This window comes from Sardina pilchardus, chromosome 14, assembly GCF_963854185.1.
Source record: "Sardina pilchardus chromosome 14, fSarPil1.1, whole genome shotgun sequence".
Classification (NCBI taxonomy): Eukaryota; Metazoa; Chordata; class Actinopteri; order Clupeiformes; family Clupeidae; genus Sardina; species Sardina pilchardus.
Window position 1 is genome coordinate 20533734 of NC_085007.1, and position 20547 is coordinate 20554280.

Sequence of the window (20547 nt, forward strand, 5' to 3'; positions counted from 1 at the left end):
CTGTGTGTTTTTCCACGATAGAGCATCCAGTGTAATAAGTTCATATTTTTGCCCAAAGGACTGAAGCAGTTATTAGGTACTGTATTTGTTTTTGCTGCTCCATTAGCCTGATGCAATATTTATGTGGCGGAAAATTCAGACAAATAATGCAACGCTACAAGATGAACACTGCCAAATCATTTCCCCATTATTCCACAGAGTGACTTAGAAACATTTCTGTAATCTGTGGGCCGACTGGAGCTTCCAGATACTCCGAGCCATATAAAGAGACACGGCAGCGATACCACAAAATTCGTTTAGCTGGCGACGAGCTTTCCAAATGCATAAGGCCTCTCTGTCTGAATCTTCCTCTGTTTCATGCAGCTGATAGGCTTATCATGAAGATGCAATATGTAAGTTAAATGCCCATACAGAAAACCAAGTCATGGTTTTTATTTTTGTCCTGAGAACAAAATCCCCTTCCAGGAACAAGGGTTGTTAGTCTATCCTGTTTTCAGCGAATGCTGTTTAATCCTAAATCCAATTCCCTAATTTTTTTGAGTGCAGTGTTTTTTTTTTTTATTTTTTTTTTTTACATGCATCACGGGACTTGCGTGAAACGGGTACAGGTCTACATTTCTGTACTGTCACACCAATCACAAAGCTTTAGTCTGGCAGCAAATCCCTTAGAGGTCTGTTACACCTCCCTCCCCCTCTCCCCCCTCAACAGATGCCAATGAGTGCAGCACTATGACTGTCTGACCACAACTGCCCAACCACAGTAAACAGCGGAGCGGGGAGCTACATCCCCATCCATAATTACAGCTTCAGTGTACCACCAACACCTTATGTTCCAAACTTGATTTCAAATACATAATGTGTGCATACATAGGCCTACATACATTACATGCATTAGAGCTACTGATAAATGTAAACAAGCATAAGCATGCAGAGATGTATCCAGATGTTATGCATACAGTAATTTCCTGTGTATTAGCTGCATTGTGTATATAAGCCGCAGGACAGTAATTTATGCAAGTTAAAAAAAAAAAATGCCATATTAACTACTCCCATGTATCAGCCTCATAGCTGAAGAAATTTAGCAAAATCAATGTATAAGGTGCACTTATACTAATAGTATATACTGTATAGTATAATAGTCGGAAATTACGGGTAGTTTAGTTCAGATTCAGAGGTAATTTACCTGAGAATGAAGCGCTCCACAGGTGAGGCACTGGGCAGGAAGACGTAGAAGGTGGCCGTGTCTGTGGTCTTGACGGGCTTGGACGAGGTCTGGATGACCACCGTGCCTCCCAGCCGCACCCTCATGAAGGTGGGGTTCCCCGGGGGCGAGCGCAGGAGCTGGAGGCTGCCGATCCGCTTCATCCGCGCCCCGCCGGCACCGCCGTACCTGAGCGCCGTGCCCGTGCCCGTGGGCTGCCCGCGGCGCGTCTGCCCGTCCTGCGGCGAGCACTGGCTGGTGGGGCTGGGCCGGGTCTGGTAGTACAGCTCCACCGTGCTGGCCTGGCCCTCGCCCCGGTTCTCCCGGCTGGCCCTGCTGCCGCCGCCGCCGCCGCCCAGGCCGAACCAGGCCGGCTCTGGCTTGAGGCGGGCCAGGCAGGAGCCTCCGTCGGCGGGCAGCGAGCAGGCTCCCCGCACCTCTCGCGTCTCCCAGAAGGCGTAGGTCATCACGCAGACGAAGCCGCTCTTCCCTCCGCGGGGACCCGGCTCGCCGGACGCGCTGCCGTTCTGGGGGTCGCCCTGACCGCTCCGGGCAGAGTGGAACAGCACCCTCATGATGGGGGCAGAGGAGCGCACCTGGCGGGCCATGATGAAGGCCCGAATCCTGGGGCCCGTCTGAAGGAGCTCCTGGGGGATGGCCCTCTCCACGGACATCTGCCCGTAGCTGGCGTTGATGGACGGCTGCGGCTGCTGCTGACCGCCGCTGATGTTACTGAGCATGAAGACCTGCCGCTGGGCCGACAGGCTGGCGTTGCCGATCAGGTCGCGTCCGGCATCTCTCAGGAAGAGCGGCTGGGCGTTGAGGATCTGGTACTTGGCCGACGGGTAGACGGGGAGCGGGAGAAAGCTCCTCGGGTCGTCGGACAGCTCCTCCACTTTCATGCCTGAGGGGAAGAGAGACCAAAAATGTACACGGGTGTTTGGCATACGGAAACACGTGCACACACACACACACACACACACACACATTGTACATGCTCTGAACGCTTTCACTGCATTCAACAACATTCTGAGTTTCTGTGAAGAGTAACATACAGTAGGACAGGAGACATAGACTAAAGTGACAAACAGATTATTTATCAAAGGGTTTCATTCATGCTTTGCTTCACTTTTGTCACTAATATCCTTATGGTGATATTACACAAAACACGGCTCTATTCCCTAATGAGCGAACACGCTACCAGCTGACAGACTCTTTGAGATATCATCATGAAAATAAAATCATTTGAGTTTCCACTCCCGCAAGATTCTCACAAGAGAAAACATCATTTCCAGGCATTCGTATGTGAACGGTTTAAAGTTTAAAACCCATTTTTTCAAAACATGACGACAAAACAGATGTAACTAACAGTCTATGCACATTAAAAAAAGCCTTTTTGAGGAAAAAAGTTCCCAAAAATGAAGATAATCAAAAGACTGCAATGGCTGACATGCAATGGTTCCACACGCCAGAACCAATCACCAGTAGATTGTAGCTCATTTGTTTTGAACACTGAGCTCTGAAGGCAATTCCTTTGCTGTGAGCCATCTGCCACCAGCCAAAGCAAGAAGCCTCTGTCCTGCTAGTTAATATTTTAGCATGCAGCCAAGCAAACAACAATGCAAAGGGATGGAAGGGAATGGGGGAGGAAATGATTTTGAGAGGGGAAAAAAAATTACAGGAAATGATAAACACATTGCTGTCAGGTGTTCCGGCGTGTCTGGACAAGCAACTTGTCAAATGCGGGCCGTCTGGAGGAGACACACTTAACCTTTCCCTTATGACAGGCCAGCTGACATCCTCTGCCTTCACTTCCCTGATTGCTAAAGTGCAACATTGGAAATTGAAGGCCGGGTCGAAAAGCATCGCATGTCTTTGAAGTAGTTTGTCAAGGAGTGTTCCGTGTGACAGTCCAATAATCAGTTCTAAGGAAGAGATATCTATATACAACGCCCCCCTGTCTCGCACCATCTCTCTGTCTGTCGCAACATCAGTACGGATGCTGATTAAAAAGAATAGCATTGAAACAGGAGATTGGAAGGAGAAAGCAAACAGAAGTTGCTGTTTTCAAACGCAAATAAATGTCAAAATCTGTCTTAACAGAAATGAACCAAGCAAAAGGTCATCTATCTTGCGAACAACTGACTGAACTAAACTACGATTCAAGCCTCTAATATATTGTGGGCATTCCCTTCATTTAATGTTGAGATCCTTTACATAAATATTCATTTGTAGCTGAAAAGGGCATTAAAATAGAGTGCTTTGCATACTTACTGCACCTCTACCGTCTAATCCTGTAGGTCAAACAATGATGTATAGCGCTTGATGTCACAGAAAAGCCATTAATTGTATGCCAAGAGGATACGCAGACTTGTTATTGTATCTGCTAATGTGTCTGTGCTACATAGCAACTCCACCCACATTTAAACAAATTCTTCAGAGAGGAATTGTGTCAACAAAGTATGTGTTCAGTTCATTATCTTTTCTTTTTAATGTGCGGCTCAGTGGGGTGTCCTACGAAGCTCGATTAGTGGCTTAGCGAGGTATGTTGCGCTCAAAACCAGGGTATGCTGTCATACGAAAGTGGATTTATTTTAGCGTCGCTGGATCACCATGGTATCTTATGCTCGCAACCAAACCTGCTCGGGAGCGGGTTATGTGCTAGTTATAGCTCAAATCGTGAAATATCACCGCCCTCTGACCAATTCTAACCAATCCATTATCTTGAACAACGAAGTTATCTCACGTGTGCTAATCTGTCACACTTTGAACAGGTTCGGCCCCGCCTCTGCAAACATTTTCAATCTCGAAGGCGCTTTTAAGTATGTTGTGCGTGCAAATATGTCACTACTATGGACATGCATGCCATACAATATCTGATGACCATCGACTTTTTGATGTTATAGGTTAGACACTAAAAAAGACCACCCTAGATTTCGCTACCGCTCATAAATGCGGAAGTAATCGTTTTTAAACCTAGGCTGTCTTGTGCGTCTCCACGTTTCCCGATTGGTCAAAATCACCCCAACCACGAGAACGCGCACAGATCTGAGCTGAAAGCCTGGTTTGACAAATTTATCACATACCTGCTGTCGTAGGATCACTTAACTTAATACCCGAGCTGAGGCTTTGTGCAGCCTCGATATGTCTAGATAACCTAGATTTGTCTAACTTGCTTCGTAGGACACCCCACAGCTGTCTTTATGTACACTGAGGCTCACATTCCCCCAATTTGAAAACCCCTTGATCTACACAAACATAGCCTGCGTCTGTATTTGTGAAGTGGATCTGGACAAATGGCAAAGCATGTTCTGATTTGAATATGGATGCCATCAATTATAGTCTGCATTGTCATACTCAATGAGTGATGTCACCCTTGCGATTTCTGTTTACATAACACACCCACTCTGTGGAGGGCATTTGGTGACTGCTTCAGCTTCATCAAAACCCCAAAGAGCGTCAGAGAGAGAGCCAGAGAGTGCGACTGAATGACAAGACAAACACTCTCTCACACCCCATTAAGCCGTAATTAAGACGCTCTCAACTTTGACCGGGACAGCAATCACTTGAACGTTTGGTCGGTCCTCATGTTCGCAGCTTCAGGGCCTATTCCTCAATTCAGACACCTCAACAATGGCTCTCCCTCCCAGTCTCTCTGACTATCTGATGGAGTGGCACACAAGCAGACAGGTCGGGGCCACATTCATATAAAGTCCTTTGCCTGGAGAAACCGATGGATATCTTTCATTATGCATATCCCCATTTTGCGCAAACGACCTGCTTTACAGCCCACCTCACGTTTTCCTTTCAAAAAAAAAAAAAAAAAAACCCCAGAGAGGTGAGAGAGCCACTCACTTCAGATGCAAGTCTTTATCAGCAGCAGAACAGAGCGGGCTTGCCTTTATTTCTTATTGCCTGGCCTATCTCTAAACAAACAGCATGCTTTTTCTGCCCTCGTCCCTTAGCTCTCTTGCTAATCAGTTTGATGGCTGCGCTGACAGGCGCTATATTGACTTATATTCCTGGGGAAAGTAGCGACAGAAAAAGAGAGATCTGTCTCCATTGGTGACTCCTCGCTCTGTGACTGACAGTGATGCGGAAATGTAGGTTAATGGCCAGAGGCCCTAAGGGAAGCCAGTGCCATAGCCCTACAAATGGCTGTCTGGCCACTCAGGGCTGGTGCTCAGAGTACAGTACACTGTGGGGGTCCTGACATCTGACTTTTGTTGAACATCATTTTTTTTGTAATCAATTTTGTTTTATGTTTTAGCTGCTATTTTTCGGGGGCTTGATTGTGGTTTAAACCTAGCAATAATTCATTTTCTTGATGTTCTGTTGCATTAAAAGGTTAATGTTAGGTTAGTGTCTCCTACCACCTGTGTTCACTTGTATTCCTATGTAAGTTTTACAATTATGTGAAATATGAATTAAAGTTACTTTTATGAGTCATAAGTTACATGAATCATCTATGCATGAAAAACATGTTTGACCTTTTTGTTTGCAACACAATGTTCACAAACCCATACACATGCATTGGTTAACTTCATGTTTCATGTTTATCTCATATTCAATTTAACCACAAGGCCTCAGCTATGTCCTTGTTTACCACAACAACAGCTCAGGGAAGCAGTAGGCTACACTTGTACAAAATAGATCAACTAGCATTCTGTATTTCTTACCTTGAGAGCATGCTGGAAGAGCCAACGCCGTGAGAGTCAGCAACAAACTCCAAAAGGGAAACATGGCCATCTTGACAACTTTACGCATCCAGAAAGGAAATGCACTCACGGGACACCCATGTACGGATGAGCTTTTAGATCATTTCAAAGTGCGTTGGAGCGCGAAAGACACTCACCCAGGAGAGTAAACACGGAGCGCGGAACTTTCTACAAACAGCTGTGATGAGAGCGCCGATGTTAATGACGGGCTTTATGTTTTGAATGAACTCAGTGGTAGGTGACAAGTCAACAACAGCACGACATGTATTTCCGTCGCAAAAAAACCCCCAACAACAAACAAAACAAACAAACTAAAAAAAGCAAGGTTACAAAGATAGGTTCTCCTCAGTTCCAAATGTGCAGTGTTTATTCCTTGTAAATGATAGCTACATATCCTATGGAAAGTTGGAAAGAAGTTCCAGATCCACACGCGTGCTCCGATGGTGTCAAAAAAGATTGTCTGGCTGTGTGTCGCATAGAACTGGACAGTGACAACAGAACTATTGGCGTGTGGACTTCAGAGGACAGTGACAGTGAACCAACAACCTATCCAAGTGCGGGCGATTAGTGGAGCGTCTCATGCGTAATCGTCAAGAGGGCACAGCTGCCAGCAAATGGAATACACCAGAGGTCAGGGCTTTAGAGGTTAGATTCGGAATATTAAAACGCAAGCTCTTGGGGGAAATATTTCTCACGTCAGGTTGGTGCTTAGATACAGTGTTGAATGTTTGTGTTGAAGTTCATTCACCGGTCATTTTTAAAAATGAGAGTCAGTGTTTGGGATATCACCTAATTTAAGATTAACTGAATATAACGTATGCTTACATTGGTAACAACACATTTATTAACAAGAGAATTTCAGCTTGTGTGGACAGATGTGTTTCTCTAGTGATTCCCAAGACAAGTGCGTGACACTAGCAAATCTGCGTCAAAACAATCCACACCTCTGTGGCCTGAGAGCGCTCCCTGGTGGCAGAGAGAGAGAGAGAGGGGGGGGGGGGGGGAGAGAGAGAGCGAGAGAGAGGACAGTAGCCTATTTTGATGTCATTGGAAAGCTAATATTTCAGATGTTGTAGGGCACCTGATTTTGCACACTTGCTATTACTGACTAGCGTGTTTATAGAGTTGGCCATTAACTTGCCTGTTGCACCGCTGCATCCCTTCAGCACTCAGTCGTGAATTATGAGCCAGCAGTCTGAAGACTTGCAATTATTTCTGATGGCTGTAATATAAACCCTGTGGTGCTGCACAACCGCCGTCGTTAAGTAGGCTGAAGAAAAAAAAACATGTCGCTAATCTTATTCACTCTCCATGGGCTTCTTGTGTCTCCTCTCTGCATGTCAAAGCACTGGTTAATGTCAGGTCATTTGATAAGTGCCGCGCATCTCTCTGTGCAAGGACACCTGTGTCACTGGCAGCTAATGGGTGGCATAAATCAGGAAGGCCTTTTGCAAGTGGCATGGCCTGGAACGGGCTCTTTGAGTACACCAGCATTTTGAATGAGGAGATGCTACTGGTCTTGCACTTCAAAATTGCAGTCCTCAAAAATGCTGCAAGATGGTTATGATCTCCAAATCTATGCTCAAAGCTATGGTTTTCCCTTCAACGCTGTCTCAATATGATTGATTTGGTTGTGAATATTTGTTGTGAATTGAAATGGTAAGAATGTGCTTAGGACTGTTGTAGAGGCAGAATGACAGCACTTGTACAAATGAAGGGTGACTGTCTGGCATTTGACACAAGCACTTCTTCAAACTCTCATGCCACAATTTACAAACCTCTGGCATGGCAGTGGCCATGTCTGGGAAAAAATCCAAAGCTTGGCAGTGTGTCAGTGAGGCTCTACCAAGGCCCATCAGCAATCAGTCAACCTACTCGGAGGGCTTGGCAGCAGCGATGAACTGTAAACATATGAGAAAACATGGTGGTTCTGATGTCTCATTTCAATATTTCAAGTGATTTAGTGTGTACAAGTTGACTAAGGCTTTTATGACAACTCTGTCATGTCAGCTTACAGTCTCCTTACCTCCAATTGCCAGCGAAATCAGGACAAGGGTCATCTTGTATTGGCATGCAGCAATATCCATGTAGGACAGTAATCTCATTTATGGAAAAAAACAAATATGGTGATTTGCTCGCACACGCTAATCTCTACCCTTAATAACGGCCATACACATCTCGTGTCCTCAACAACTGTCCTGACTATCTGAAGGACATGCAGTGTGTCTGTCTGTATTTTCTGAACTGAATTTGTCGTGATTTATTTAATTCCTAGTGGTCTTGAAAGGGTCCGTTACATTCCAACTGTGCCCAAAAGCCACACAGGCATGCAGTCTCATGACGTTATACCCCAAAGGCACATGCAAGCCCCTGCTCACTTATCGGTGACTTCTTTCATATAGTTAACTGTACATTTTTCCTTCTAAAAAAAATAGGCTTGTATGCCTTTAATTTGATAGGATACTGGAGAGAATGAAACTCTAAATCTTTTCTGCACTTGTCTGTCCCTTGTTTTATCAGAGCATCTCTCTTATTTTTGAAATCTTGCCAGTCCTTACTGATTAAAGCGACTCATTGATCTTCATGCTGATGCATATCACTCAAGAGAGAGAGAAAGACTAGACAGGGAGAGCGATAGAGAAGGCTAGAAAGGAGAAGAAGAAGAAGAAGCAGCAGAGAGAGACAGAAACAGAGTACCTAGGTCTAGATCTCAGGTGAAACCACCCTTTCATATGGTACACTAGTTAAAGGAAATTATGTAATTATCTCTACAAATGATCATGGTACTTCTTTTTTGATGATGACACTTCCACGTATCCATGTCTATACTGTGCTGAGAACAGTGGCTCCCGATAAAGCCCATCACGCTGTTTCCTGACTAACCCAGGCAGGCTGCCGTGAGAACAGGTGGTTGCTCCGGCTGAAGACAAAACATTGCCTGCAGGTTGTCGTCGTGGCAACGTTTCCTACAATCCCTCGTGTGACAGGATGTAAGGCTGAGAGTGATCAAAGTCTCAGGCTCTTTAAAGGAAGTAGTTATCCTAAATTTAATTGTTCACAAGGGACCATGGTGAGTCAGTATTTTATATAATAAAACGGGTACTGAAAAGATCTGAAAAGATACATGGAGTCATAGGAAGATGAAGATTTAGTAGTTGTTGTTATTGTGTCCATTTTTTTTCTGAGGCCTCCCTCACATCTACTAAATATTCAAGGTGGAGTGAAAAACAAAAGCATGAGGATGAAGGTGTGTATGTATACAGTATGTGTGTGTGTGTGTGTGTGTGTGAGAGAGAGAGAGTGTGTGTGTATGTGTGTGTGTTGTACTGAGGAATAGGTGCTCCTCGAGAGGTCACAAGGGAGCGGGAGAGAATTTTAAACATGCTCCAGCCCCAGGGGCCTCAATGGAGAGAGATAGAGAGAGAGAGAGAGAGAGAGAAAGAGAGGGAGAGAGAGAGAGAGAGAGAGAGAGAGAGGGAGAAAGAGACAGAGCGAGGGCTGCCCCTTTTGAGGACGCCCAGACAGAGAGGTGCATAGGGCACTGTGATCTATGTCTGTAATCTCATCACTCGTCTTTCTGCCAAAAGGCTCTCTCTCTCCCTCTCTCTCCCCCTTTGTGACACCTCTCTAATACTGGAGGCAGAGATCCACTGCTGTTGCAGACTCTCCTCCATCTTCCCCGGTCATAATCCTCTGTCAGTATCTGTTCACGCTCCCATCCGCATTTTATATCGATTCTGCATTTATTCTTATCATGAATCTACCCAGAATTCAGAATTCAGAATACTGCCGGGAGGTTGATATGAGGTGAATACCCATGTCACATATTATAAGAATAGAAAATAGATGGACTCCAAAAAAAAAAAAAAATCAACTCAATGTGACATTTCCATTTCCTCATTTCATTGAGTCTGAATCACGCAATCGGAAGGAATTTGGGCCATGGTCACAAGCTGAACACAGAAAGGAGATCAAAAGAAGGCGTCCTTTCTCTGAATCACCGTGGTATTCAAGCACACAGACACTCTTTGGTGTCAAATTTAGCTCTTTTCTCTCGCTCTGTCGAGATACCTAAGATGATGGATTAAGTGAAGATGCATATCCTGGAGGAGAGAGAGAGAGAGAGAGAGAGTCTTCAGTGAGATAAATCTGTGTCAAAAAAAAAGAATGTAATATTAGCTCACTGGAACAATCTGGCTAATTGTTCATCTCTCTGCTGAGCATTTGTCCCTGTCAGGCACAGCAGAGCGGGATGCCACACAGAGGCTTTCGCCGCCGGCCTCGGTTATTATACCCGTGATGTCGCCGCCGTCCCTGCTGCTCGCTTACGCCCCACACAGGATGTCTCGTGTAACGACGTTCAGACTCGAGTGGATGTGAGTCGAGCCATTTGCCACAAAAACAAAAACACAACTTGAAAAATATCAAATTTATTTTCATTAGAAAAGGTGTGATTAACACATGCACAGCCACACAGCATATGATACTCATAGACACATTCCACTGATTTCATCTCGTAGTCTTTAGATTCACAGGGCGAGCAACTGAGACTTTTCTTGAGAACACCATGAATACTGCTTGCACTGTCAAGTAATACATCCTGATGCACTAAAAATGCAATCTGAAAAATCAAGTATAAACATTAATAATAAATTATCTACAAATGAGTAAAAGTACAAAAGATCAACAGCCACTCAAACAGTTAAGATACCATTGCCAGCCACAAATGGACTATAAAGTGAGATCTCAGTTATTAAGTTAGTCTTTCTCTCTTTTACATAAATAAGTAAATGACATAATGATTTGGCAAAAAAAATAATGGTACAAGCTATACTGGCAGCTGAATGCTTCATACACTTTTTGGCAGTCATCCTTTTATTCAGCAACATCTGTCTCATTTACATACAAACATATACAAAACTTCATATGCATTACATCAAAAGAATCATCACATCGGTCATAACACCCTTGCTGATTGTGAAAGGTCTCTCTCAGTAAAATACCCACTCTGATTTCAACACAGCGAAAAGAAAGTGTTGCCAAAGCTCAGCTCAGTTTTGTTTTGATCAGATTGCACGAGTATTTGGACTAACCTGACTGGAGCCCAGTTATCTTGGTTCAGTTGGAGGAAAACACATACACTTGGCCAATTGTATTAAATTGTGTTTGGATGATTTCTGATTCGTCACCAACTAGTTCACTATAACCTAGTAGTCAAGCCACATCACCCATTTTGGATGGGGTGAATCATGGACTGAACAGGCTGATGTCCAGGGGTCTTATATGTTTCCAAAGTATTTACCAATCTCATCCTTTCACAGATTCGCACAGGAGTGCCACTTCTGTTGGCACAAAAGGGTCACTATGTAAACGAGTAAACGCTGTAAAATCAGAAGGTACTGCACACCTAGACATCTTTGAGTAAATATATTTCCTACTTGAGTGAGAAAGACCGACCGTCACCTGGCGACAGTGAACAAAAAAAATGTGACACTATGTAGGTTAGCAGCACAGCACATGATCACGTGACTTTGATACATTTTTTTTCTAGTTCAGTTTTTATATCGGTTTCTCTTTGTTAAACGGATTTACAAACATGAACACACAAAAGACAGTGAGTCACACACACATGGAAACACACACTCTCTCTCTCTCTCTCACACGCACACACACACAGGCACACACTATATACAGTCACATACATACCCCACACAAGCGCACAAGAGACCAGTCACTCTCCACGCACCGAGTGAGACACAAACAATTGTGCATTTTTGAAAGGCAAAAACACGGGAGGCTGGATTCCACCAAACATGGCCATGGCCCATTGAAAAGTCGCCAGTCCCACCACCACACACTACAGTCCAGAGCAGGTACTTGGCACAGACTGAATGGGAGGAGGAGAACGGACGAGGCGGAGAAAGAGCACAGCAGTCACAGCAGAAGAGCATCTTGGTCATTGTAGTTTTTTTGTTTGTTTGTTTGTTTGTTTGTTTGTTTGTTTGTTTGTTTAGTTTAGTTTAGTTTAGATGAAGGCCACTGAGATGGTGAGAACGTTTCTGCTCTGCTAAGCCAGAGCATGTATAACTCATTCAAGCTCTAGACCTCTGAAGCACCCTGTCTAAACACTATAGCACAAAACACCTCCTCTCATACAAAGTCAAGTGTCATACACCTCCTGCAAAATGTTTTATTCTGAACAGACGCTGTATATTGCACTGAAGGTACTGTATCTAGATAAATATATAAGGAAGTATTGATAATAAATGATATATATATATATATATATACTGTATATGTTATACTATGTTATTTTCTGGTCTAGGTGACTCTTGGCGTAGATTTGTTAGCATGGATCTTACCATACCCTGATACACAATATCAGCTCACACCGCCCTGTCACTCACCATGAACACACGAGTGTGTGTATGTGTGTGTGTGCACTGTATATATGTTGCACATCTGCCCTTGTCACAAATCATAAAGATCCCTGCAGTTTAAAACCAAGATATTGTAAATATCCACGCACATCTTGGCACTGAACCCTTCTCAGTATTTACTGCATCAACCAAAAGACTGAATCAATGGACGACGTGTCATTGCTATCTCCCCGTCAACACATTCTGATTGAAAGCAATGAACTTTTGAGGAACTAACTGACCCGTTTCAATCACACAATCGGCACTACGTGGTAACAAGATCTTTCTTTTTTTCTTTTTTTTTTTGACGCCGATTCCAAAAAACATTGGCAAGCGCGCCCTTTAGCTCATCCTCATCCTGCTCCGCGGTCAGTACCAGCGTGATTTATGAACTTGGCGTGGAGGATGACGAGAAACAAAATCTATTTCGCAGCGGAGAACTTTTTCAGCAACTTCTTCCCTTTCGAGAGCAGTCCTTTTTTCTTTTTGGAGGCCAGGTCCTGGGGCCCGCGTATGGGGCTCAGGGGCCTCATGGGGATGGGGGCAAGCTGCGGGCGCACGATGGGGGAAGCGGGGCGTCCAGGTGAGGGGGCCGTTTCCACGGGTACCTGCTGAGAGATCCGTGGGGGGAAGGGGGAGGACAGAAGTGGGGGGACGGTAACAGGCAGGTTACACAACAGCAAGCCTATCGGCCCTAGCAGATGGAGATCTCTCTGATCAACTCTCTCTGTGTGTGTGTGTGTGTGTGTGTGTGTGAGAGAGAGAGTGTGTTTGAGTGTATGTATGTGTGTGTGTTTGTTTATCAGCATTGCCTCAGGCTCATACTATGACTCACTGAGATTTCTTATTTTTTGGGTAGACATTTTTGAAGATGGACAACCAGAGATGAGATTCTTGGGTAAGTCTAACTATGTTCTGATGCTGCTTCTTCAAATATGTACACCTCTGTGTCATATTTGCAGGTAAGTAGCCATACGAGAAACTAGTGCAAATCTGTCATATGGAGACTTAATGTGCCTGTGTGTTCCAGGGTATGCTTTATATATATTTAAAACTGAAATTAATATGATATAGTTAGGACAATATCTTAACTGATACAAATACCAAAACAACCCGATGCCTTAAAAAGTAATGGAATGGCTTAAGCAGTTAAGCAAGCTAAAAACACATCACATTGGCCGTAATGTTGTGCGCAATGCGCAGAGCAAATTTGTCAGGGACTCAAACTGGAAACAATGCATTTTAGTCGGCTCGCTCGCCATGCAGAATCTCAGCTATTTTACATTCATGTGAATACTTGTACGTCTGGACCAGAATACAGTGCATACCCAGACACATATTTTAATGACAGCTGTGGTACTCTGGGGGAGGTTTTATAATTGCATGGCGAGGTTTGCTTTCTGTCCCGGACTCTGTGCCTGGCATGAGGCTGGTGCAACCGAGGCAACCGTGCGTACAACTTTCTGAGGACATAAAGTTTATGTCAAACTCATGCCACAGAGCACCGTTTAGCTTCTGATGATGGCATTATAAAAGCTGAAATGAACTTGGGAGTAGAATCTGCAGGCTCTTTGACTTAAGCCTCCACTTGACAGCGGAGATGTCCTGAAGGCCAACTAAGCTCCATAAACATTCAAGGCTTCACCAATAAAAAAATAAATAAAACACGGACTGAGGAGAGCTACTTAAAAAGTCTTTTTAAAAGATTAATACAAGCCAAAAATAGACTGCTCAGAGAGGAGTGTCTGTGGGTGCAAGGCAACTACCGCATCCCTATGATATAGTTTAAATGACATAATTACATTAAAGACTACCAAAGATGTCACAATCAAGTCTTCAGTGAGTAATTTACACTTCCCTTGGGTTATTTTTATCATATTAACACTCCACAGCAAGCTATTCCTGATGATTTGTAATTACCGCCATGTTTACTCAGCATTTAGATAGAATTTTGCACAGCTGTCCCCCGCCTACTTAAATACAATAACCGACTTCCCCACTTGCTCATCGAAACAGCTGATAAAGGTTCTGCCAAAATGAAAAATGAGTAATCTCCTTCTGTTTCTCTCCATTTTGTGCCAAGCAGGTGAGTAAGAAAAACGAAAGGAGAAAAGAAACCAAAAAACAACAATGATGCAATGACACTGTCTCAATAAAAAACACACTCCACACATATGAGAAAGTCACAAGAAAAGAAAAGGGAAAACCACAAAAATACACACATAAGCACAGATGACCACCAAAACATCTTTCTCAGGAAACATGTTGATTTTTGTAATTAGTCATTTATTTCTTTTCACTTTTACCATTACAGTCTTGGATTTGTACCAATCAACTTGGTAACGAGACCACTGTGCAGTGTCTCTTTGCTTTCAGAGTCTGATCTGAAAAATAGAGTTTGTTTTTTTATAATATATGAGTGTGCAATATACAAAAGAACCAAAGCCTATTCAAAGAAATACAACAGTTAGGCCAATGTATGCGGTCATATTTAATATAGAAAAAGGTATCAAGATTATTTTTGAAAAAGGCATGCTTTGCTGAATCATGGCAACCTACATGAACTCTTCAATTTTTGTTGTCTTGTTATAGGTAACAAATAATTCCAACCAGGGACCCTTTGGACAAGTTCATAAAGCACTTATGAGATTATACCACACACAGTATCCACATGGAGATTTTGTGTTTCAGTGCAAAACATTGGCATTTTTCTCTCTTTTTTTAAGCTGTCAGTGTAGGTATGACGTTTTTTCTTTTCTTTTTGTTTGTTTGTCTTTCTTTTCTTTCCTATGCTCGCCCACAGTTCTGAGTTCTGCGAGGGCTCTACGCATGTCACCCCCACTTTGTGTGGCCCCCCAACGTGAGTCTGTTGGCCGTCTGTGTCTGTGTGCGCCTCACATTTCACCACAGGCTTTGCTTCTTCCTTTCCAAAAGACATCAGAAAGGGCTCGGACTCCCAAAAAAAGTCACGACCAGCACCAGCACCATCACCACGGCCACAAACGAACAAACAAACAAACAATCTGACAAACAATCAGGCAAACATCCAACCAAAAAAACAATAACAGAAAAAAAAAACTGAAAAAAAAAAAAAACAACCACTGAACTAACTCACAGACCACTCACAAGAAAAAAAAAGAAGAAGAAAAAAAAAGAGGAATACAGCACAGACGGCGAAGGACGAGCAACTCAAACGGAGGATGGATGGACACAGGGCCTAGCGCTGACAGCGGCGGTGGGAGGAGGAGGAGGAGGAGGGGTGTACCCGTTTGGCCTCGGCCTGCGGCGGCGGCACTGGCGCCACTTCCGCCTCCAGCTCGGCCGGCTGCCCGCCGCGAGGGGGCGTGTCCGTCAGGTAGACCTCCACGTCGTCAGGCACTTCTTCGAGAAAGTTGGAGGGGACCAGGCCCCGGTGGCCGTTGATCTCACCCTGCACAGGGAGGAGGGCACAGCACAGGGGACACCAGTCAAAGGCACAGTGAAGGACACGCGTGGAGCTCGTTTTACGTCACATTACATTACATTACATTACATTACATTTGGCTGACGCTTTTTAACCAACGCGACTTACAACATGGTAAACAAACATTTTAAAGCTTTTAAGAGTAATTCTAACAACACATTTTTACAACAATAAACAACATCCACAATAAGTGTATCAATGAGTGTAGCAAGTGCATCAATGAGTACAATAGTCCGTAGGATAAGATGGTTAAGATGGAAAAGATAAGATAAGATGAACCTGAATATTTAGTGGTTCAAAACCATCTCACGTGTTGTATTAGTCATAAATTTGATATTCGTCTTAACTTTCATATCTTGTACTGTATATATGACAAACACATTTTCTTAATGCTTAATGCTTAACGTGAGAAAAACAAATTGCTTCTGACATTCTGCCCAAGTGCTTGGCACAAGGCACAGAGAGAGTGCTTCCCCCAAGACATGCAGATCCAACAGACAAATAGTTTTATTTCTTGATTTCATATCTACTGTAATGCATAATTCAAAAAATTCACATAACCCCTGTTATGGCGAGAACAGCTGTTATGGTGGGAATTCCATCAAGCTCTCAAGTTCCACCCTGCAGTTAAACACCTCTCTGCTCAAGCTGGATTCTGATCTCAAGCCTATTAAACGGCTCTCTCTCTCTCTCTCTCTGTTCAGAGTAGATTATATACTCTATCCTGCTTTTACTTTAATGACTGCTGGCCTGGGTGGAGAAACCTGCGAGCAGGTTTGCTGGTCACGTCTGGCGGCTGTGCTCCCAGCATGAGGTCAGTGCGCCGCTGGCCGTGGGGGCTGGCCAGGAGATAGCCGACCAGACGTCTAATGCGAGGGGTCAGCAGAAAGTTTACGAACAACAACAACAAAAAAAAAGAAAAGTTACTTACATAATAAAATCCATCTTCATCAATCTCCCCAAACACAGCGATGATGTCGCCAGCGCAGAACGTCAGCTCAGCCTGCGTGGAAAAACACACACTCAGCTACTTAAACTGCTGCCCTGTCAGCAGGGCGTGATGGGGAAGAGTGCGTGAGTGTGTGAGTCTGTGTGTGTGTGTGTGAGAGAGAGAGAGAGTGTGTGGGTGGTGGGTGGGTGTGTTCATTAACAGGCTTAGAGGCACTGCCAACTCAAGTAATGCCAAATTATCTCTGTGTGTGTCATGTATACTAAACACATTATCATGAGCTGAATTGGGTACCTTGTAAAATAATGCTTCTTTTATCACAAACAATGTCTGATTCTATAGTAATATTACGTGGCACTGGATGAGTTGGACACACCATGGCAGAGCCCTGTGAGTAGGTGTGTGTCTTTGTACTGTACATATGTGTGTGTGCATGCGTGTGTGCGTGTGTGTAAAGCAATCAAATATATGGAGGATCATACAAAGATTTGCATGATAATTTATGGAACGGAATTTATGGATTAGTGCGATAACAAGCTTGTGGAATCCCCAGATGAAACGAATGGAAATGGCCTCTGTGATGCACCAGAGACAAGGGGATTTGGATGGTGTGCAGGGTGACTGGCACAGGGATTTGAACAGTGGGATGGATTGACGGGGAAGAGGAGAGGCGTTGGGCTGAATGTGCACCTCCACATCCACGTTTGGGGAGCTCTCTCTGGGGTCGTAGTCGTACAGAGCCACCATCCTCCTGGAGGCCACCGCATGCCTCCCTCCTCTCCTGTTCTGCTCTGTGGGCAGAGAGGAAGGGGTTAACAGCGAAAAGCAAAGAGTCCAGAGGCATGAAAGGACTAAAAAAGATTAACAATGATAGCTCACTGGGTATGGAAGATGTTTATGTGTAAAACTATTCACAAATACTTATGAATCCTTAAATGCAAACTTAATGTTAAGTTCACTGGCATTCGGTGATGGTCACTGTGTGGAGTTCTCCCTAATGCTTGAGATTTGTGTTTTTGTGTCTAGTAAGGACATGCTATCCAACCCACCATGAGCATGGAGGGGGTGGCTCTGGCCAGACACCAGACACCATCTATAGCCAAACACCACTGCTGAACCTGAACCGGAGATGTTGTGGGCTTACAGTAGGTCAATGAGGCAGGCAGAGGAAGGTACCCAATAGAAAAACCTCAATGAAAAACCTCAATGCTTAGCCTGGCTAGCACCTACAGTACCACTTCTCAATGAGACGCGCGCAAGGCAGGCTGGGAATACCCAGGCTACACGATGCTTCATTGTTGCTGTCATCATTGCAGGGCTTAAAGCAAAGACGATGTATGTGCCTGAAGCTATCATAAAGTTTTGAAGTCATTATACACAATGATCTGTTTTCAAATCTTAAACGACCTTGGCCATGCTTGAATTCCCGGGAGCCTAAGAACTTGAGAAAGTCCTGTGTTGTTGAGTATTGTTCAGCATTGGTCACAGTAATTCCAGTGTACTGTATGTGCATACTCTTGTTTGGTATGAGTAGACATGGATGTGACAGTGTCCCCTTCAGGGAATCTAAAATCTCTTCCTATGAATATCTAAAATGATAGGGCACAGATAAATCCTTGACAAATGAGTCATTTTAAAGTAGGCCTACCTATTTTGTCCACAGGTGTGTTCAGCGACAGAAAGCCCTGTTTGAGGAGCTGTTCTCTGGTTTCTTCATCTTCCGCACGGATCTCCGAGACCATGTTGCAGGGAATCAGGCCAGAACGATCGCGCATTTCACCCCGATAAAAGCCGTCCGTGTCTTTATCGCCGTACACCTGGTTTACAGAGACAGAGAGGAAACGTGCGATAAACGAAAAGGAAAAAGAAAGAGCAGAGAAGGACACGAGAGGAGCATTTAACGACTTTGTAATATCCCGAGACCTTTTAGTCCTTTAATGGCCAATTTCACACCAGCAGACAGAAGCCAAAAACCCCGAGGCACATGCTAACGATGATAATGGCCGTCATTAACATTTATAGGAGCAGTAACAACATTTATAAGAGCATTTGAGAACGGGAAGGGATTAAAATAAAAGTCCGCCGGCTCCAGATGCTTCACCCACCCGGATGATCTGGCCCTCTTTGAATGGCAGCTCCTCCTCAGCCGCGTCTGGGTTTGGGGACATGGACAAGGGATCGTAGTCGAAGAGGGCCACAAAGATTCGACACTGGTCCTCGGGTTCCGACTCGTCGTAGTAGGGAGGTGACCGTCGACCTCGGTCCCTGTACCCATCTATGGGAGACAGACAGTTAGACGGCGCATGCAGACAGAGAGAATAATGCACCCTTAGGCCTAATGTGTAGGTAGCCTAAGACATTCCGTTTTGTGATGAAATTAATTAATTGTTAGTTTAAGATTATAATTATAAGTATGTTACTCGCACACCAACAAATACACACAGAAATTGAGACAGGATGTCAGTTCAGATGGCCATGCAGCAAAACTGAAAAACAATGGATTGAACTGATCGAGCCAGCACAACTCATTTCCCATCCGCACTGCAGTTATCAATCCATTCAGCACCCCCTACAGGTCACCAGTGGAACAACCAACGCAGGCCATGGACTCCTGCAGTACAGGCAGAATGCTGTGCGAGGGTGTGAGTGACCCACAAATAAACACATCACACACACATGCACGCACACACACGCACGCACGCACGCATACACACACACACACACACACACACACACACAGACACACGCACACACACACACACACGCACACACGCACACACGCCCACACACAGACACACAGACACAGACACGCACACGCACACGCACACGCACACGCACACACACACACAGAGAGATGGGGAGCAAGCCAGACACACACGATGACCAACACAGACTGCAACTGAACATGGCACAGAACGGAACAAAGACATTCACAGTCTCCCAACAAATGTGCTGTGGATCTGAGTCATGCATGGAGCTGAACACTGGTGAGGCATCTACTCTGGCTCTACCCTGAGCTGTGTGATGAGTGCAACGTTAGCCCTACAATGACTATTTCATTCATTCTTTATTACTATTCATTATGCATAGGCTAAGCAAAGCAAAGCTAAGCAAAAACAAACAAATTATATATAGGCTAAGCAAAAACAAACAAACATAGACAGTACCCCTCAGAATAATTATAGGCTTAAAACCAAAATTTTATCATTAATTCATCTTATTTTGATTTATCATACATATTCTACACCAATACAAAAAAAGCTTACCTTTATTTGAGGTAAGTAAGCTTAGTCTGATAATAGCCTGTCCTATCTTTCGGTCTGATGAAACAAAAACAGACCTCTTTGACTCCAAATGCTTAAGGTGTTCTTGGAGTAGAAAACAAACATACTGTAGCTACAGAGAAAAGCGGCTTTACCGAGCATAGATATAGGACGATCTGTATTTCTAAAGCGCTGTATCGCCTCCAAAGGCCTTGAGAGTATCACATACTGTTTATGGTATTGGGGATTTCCTGAAGAATCAGGAACATTAAATCCAAATCTGGCTGCTTCTTAGCCTACAGTACAGACCAAAAGCTCATCTGAAAGCTCATAGCTTTGGCCACTCTGACATTCAACTAGTTTTCCACCTGACCACAACTTTTGAGCCACCGGGGGCGCTGAAGGGTACTGATTTTTTGAGTCATCTTATTTTCATGAATAAGAATTTAGAAATCTGTGGAAGCTTGTTTTTATAATTTCATATGATTTATATGTGATCAGAGTACTAAATGCACATGTTAATGAAAAACTAAG

General features: G+C 44.1%; 2 protein-coding genes across 2 annotated transcripts in view; both read right to left on the reverse strand.

Annotated features, from left to right (window-relative positions):
- si:dkey-1d7.3 (transmembrane protein 132C) overlaps positions 1–5967 on the reverse strand; it is a 29577-nt gene extending 23610 nt beyond the window's left edge. Inside the window, exons 1-2 of the mRNA XM_062554893.1 lie at positions 5881–5967; positions 1184–2105 (exon numbers count right to left, since the gene is read on the reverse strand). Of these exons, the coding sequence (XP_062410877.1) occupies positions 1184–2105; positions 5881–5950 (992 nt within the window). The 5' untranslated portion in view covers positions 5951–5967. The remainder of the gene's footprint in view (positions 1–1183; positions 2106–5880) is intronic.
- A 6284-nt stretch (positions 5968–12251) lies between these two features.
- Positions 12252–20547, reverse strand: part of rimbp2a (RIMS binding protein 2a) — a 61311-nt gene continuing 53015 nt past the window's right edge. The window contains exons 20-25 of the mRNA XM_062554894.1: positions 18856–19025; positions 18399–18567; positions 17441–17541; positions 16733–16804; positions 15604–15768; positions 12252–12946 (exon numbers count right to left, since the gene is read on the reverse strand). Coding sequence (XP_062410878.1) covers positions 12761–12946; positions 15604–15768; positions 16733–16804; positions 17441–17541; positions 18399–18567; positions 18856–19025 — 863 coding nt within the window. The 3' untranslated portion in view covers positions 12252–12760. The remainder of the gene's footprint in view (positions 12947–15603; positions 15769–16732; positions 16805–17440; positions 17542–18398; positions 18568–18855; positions 19026–20547) is intronic.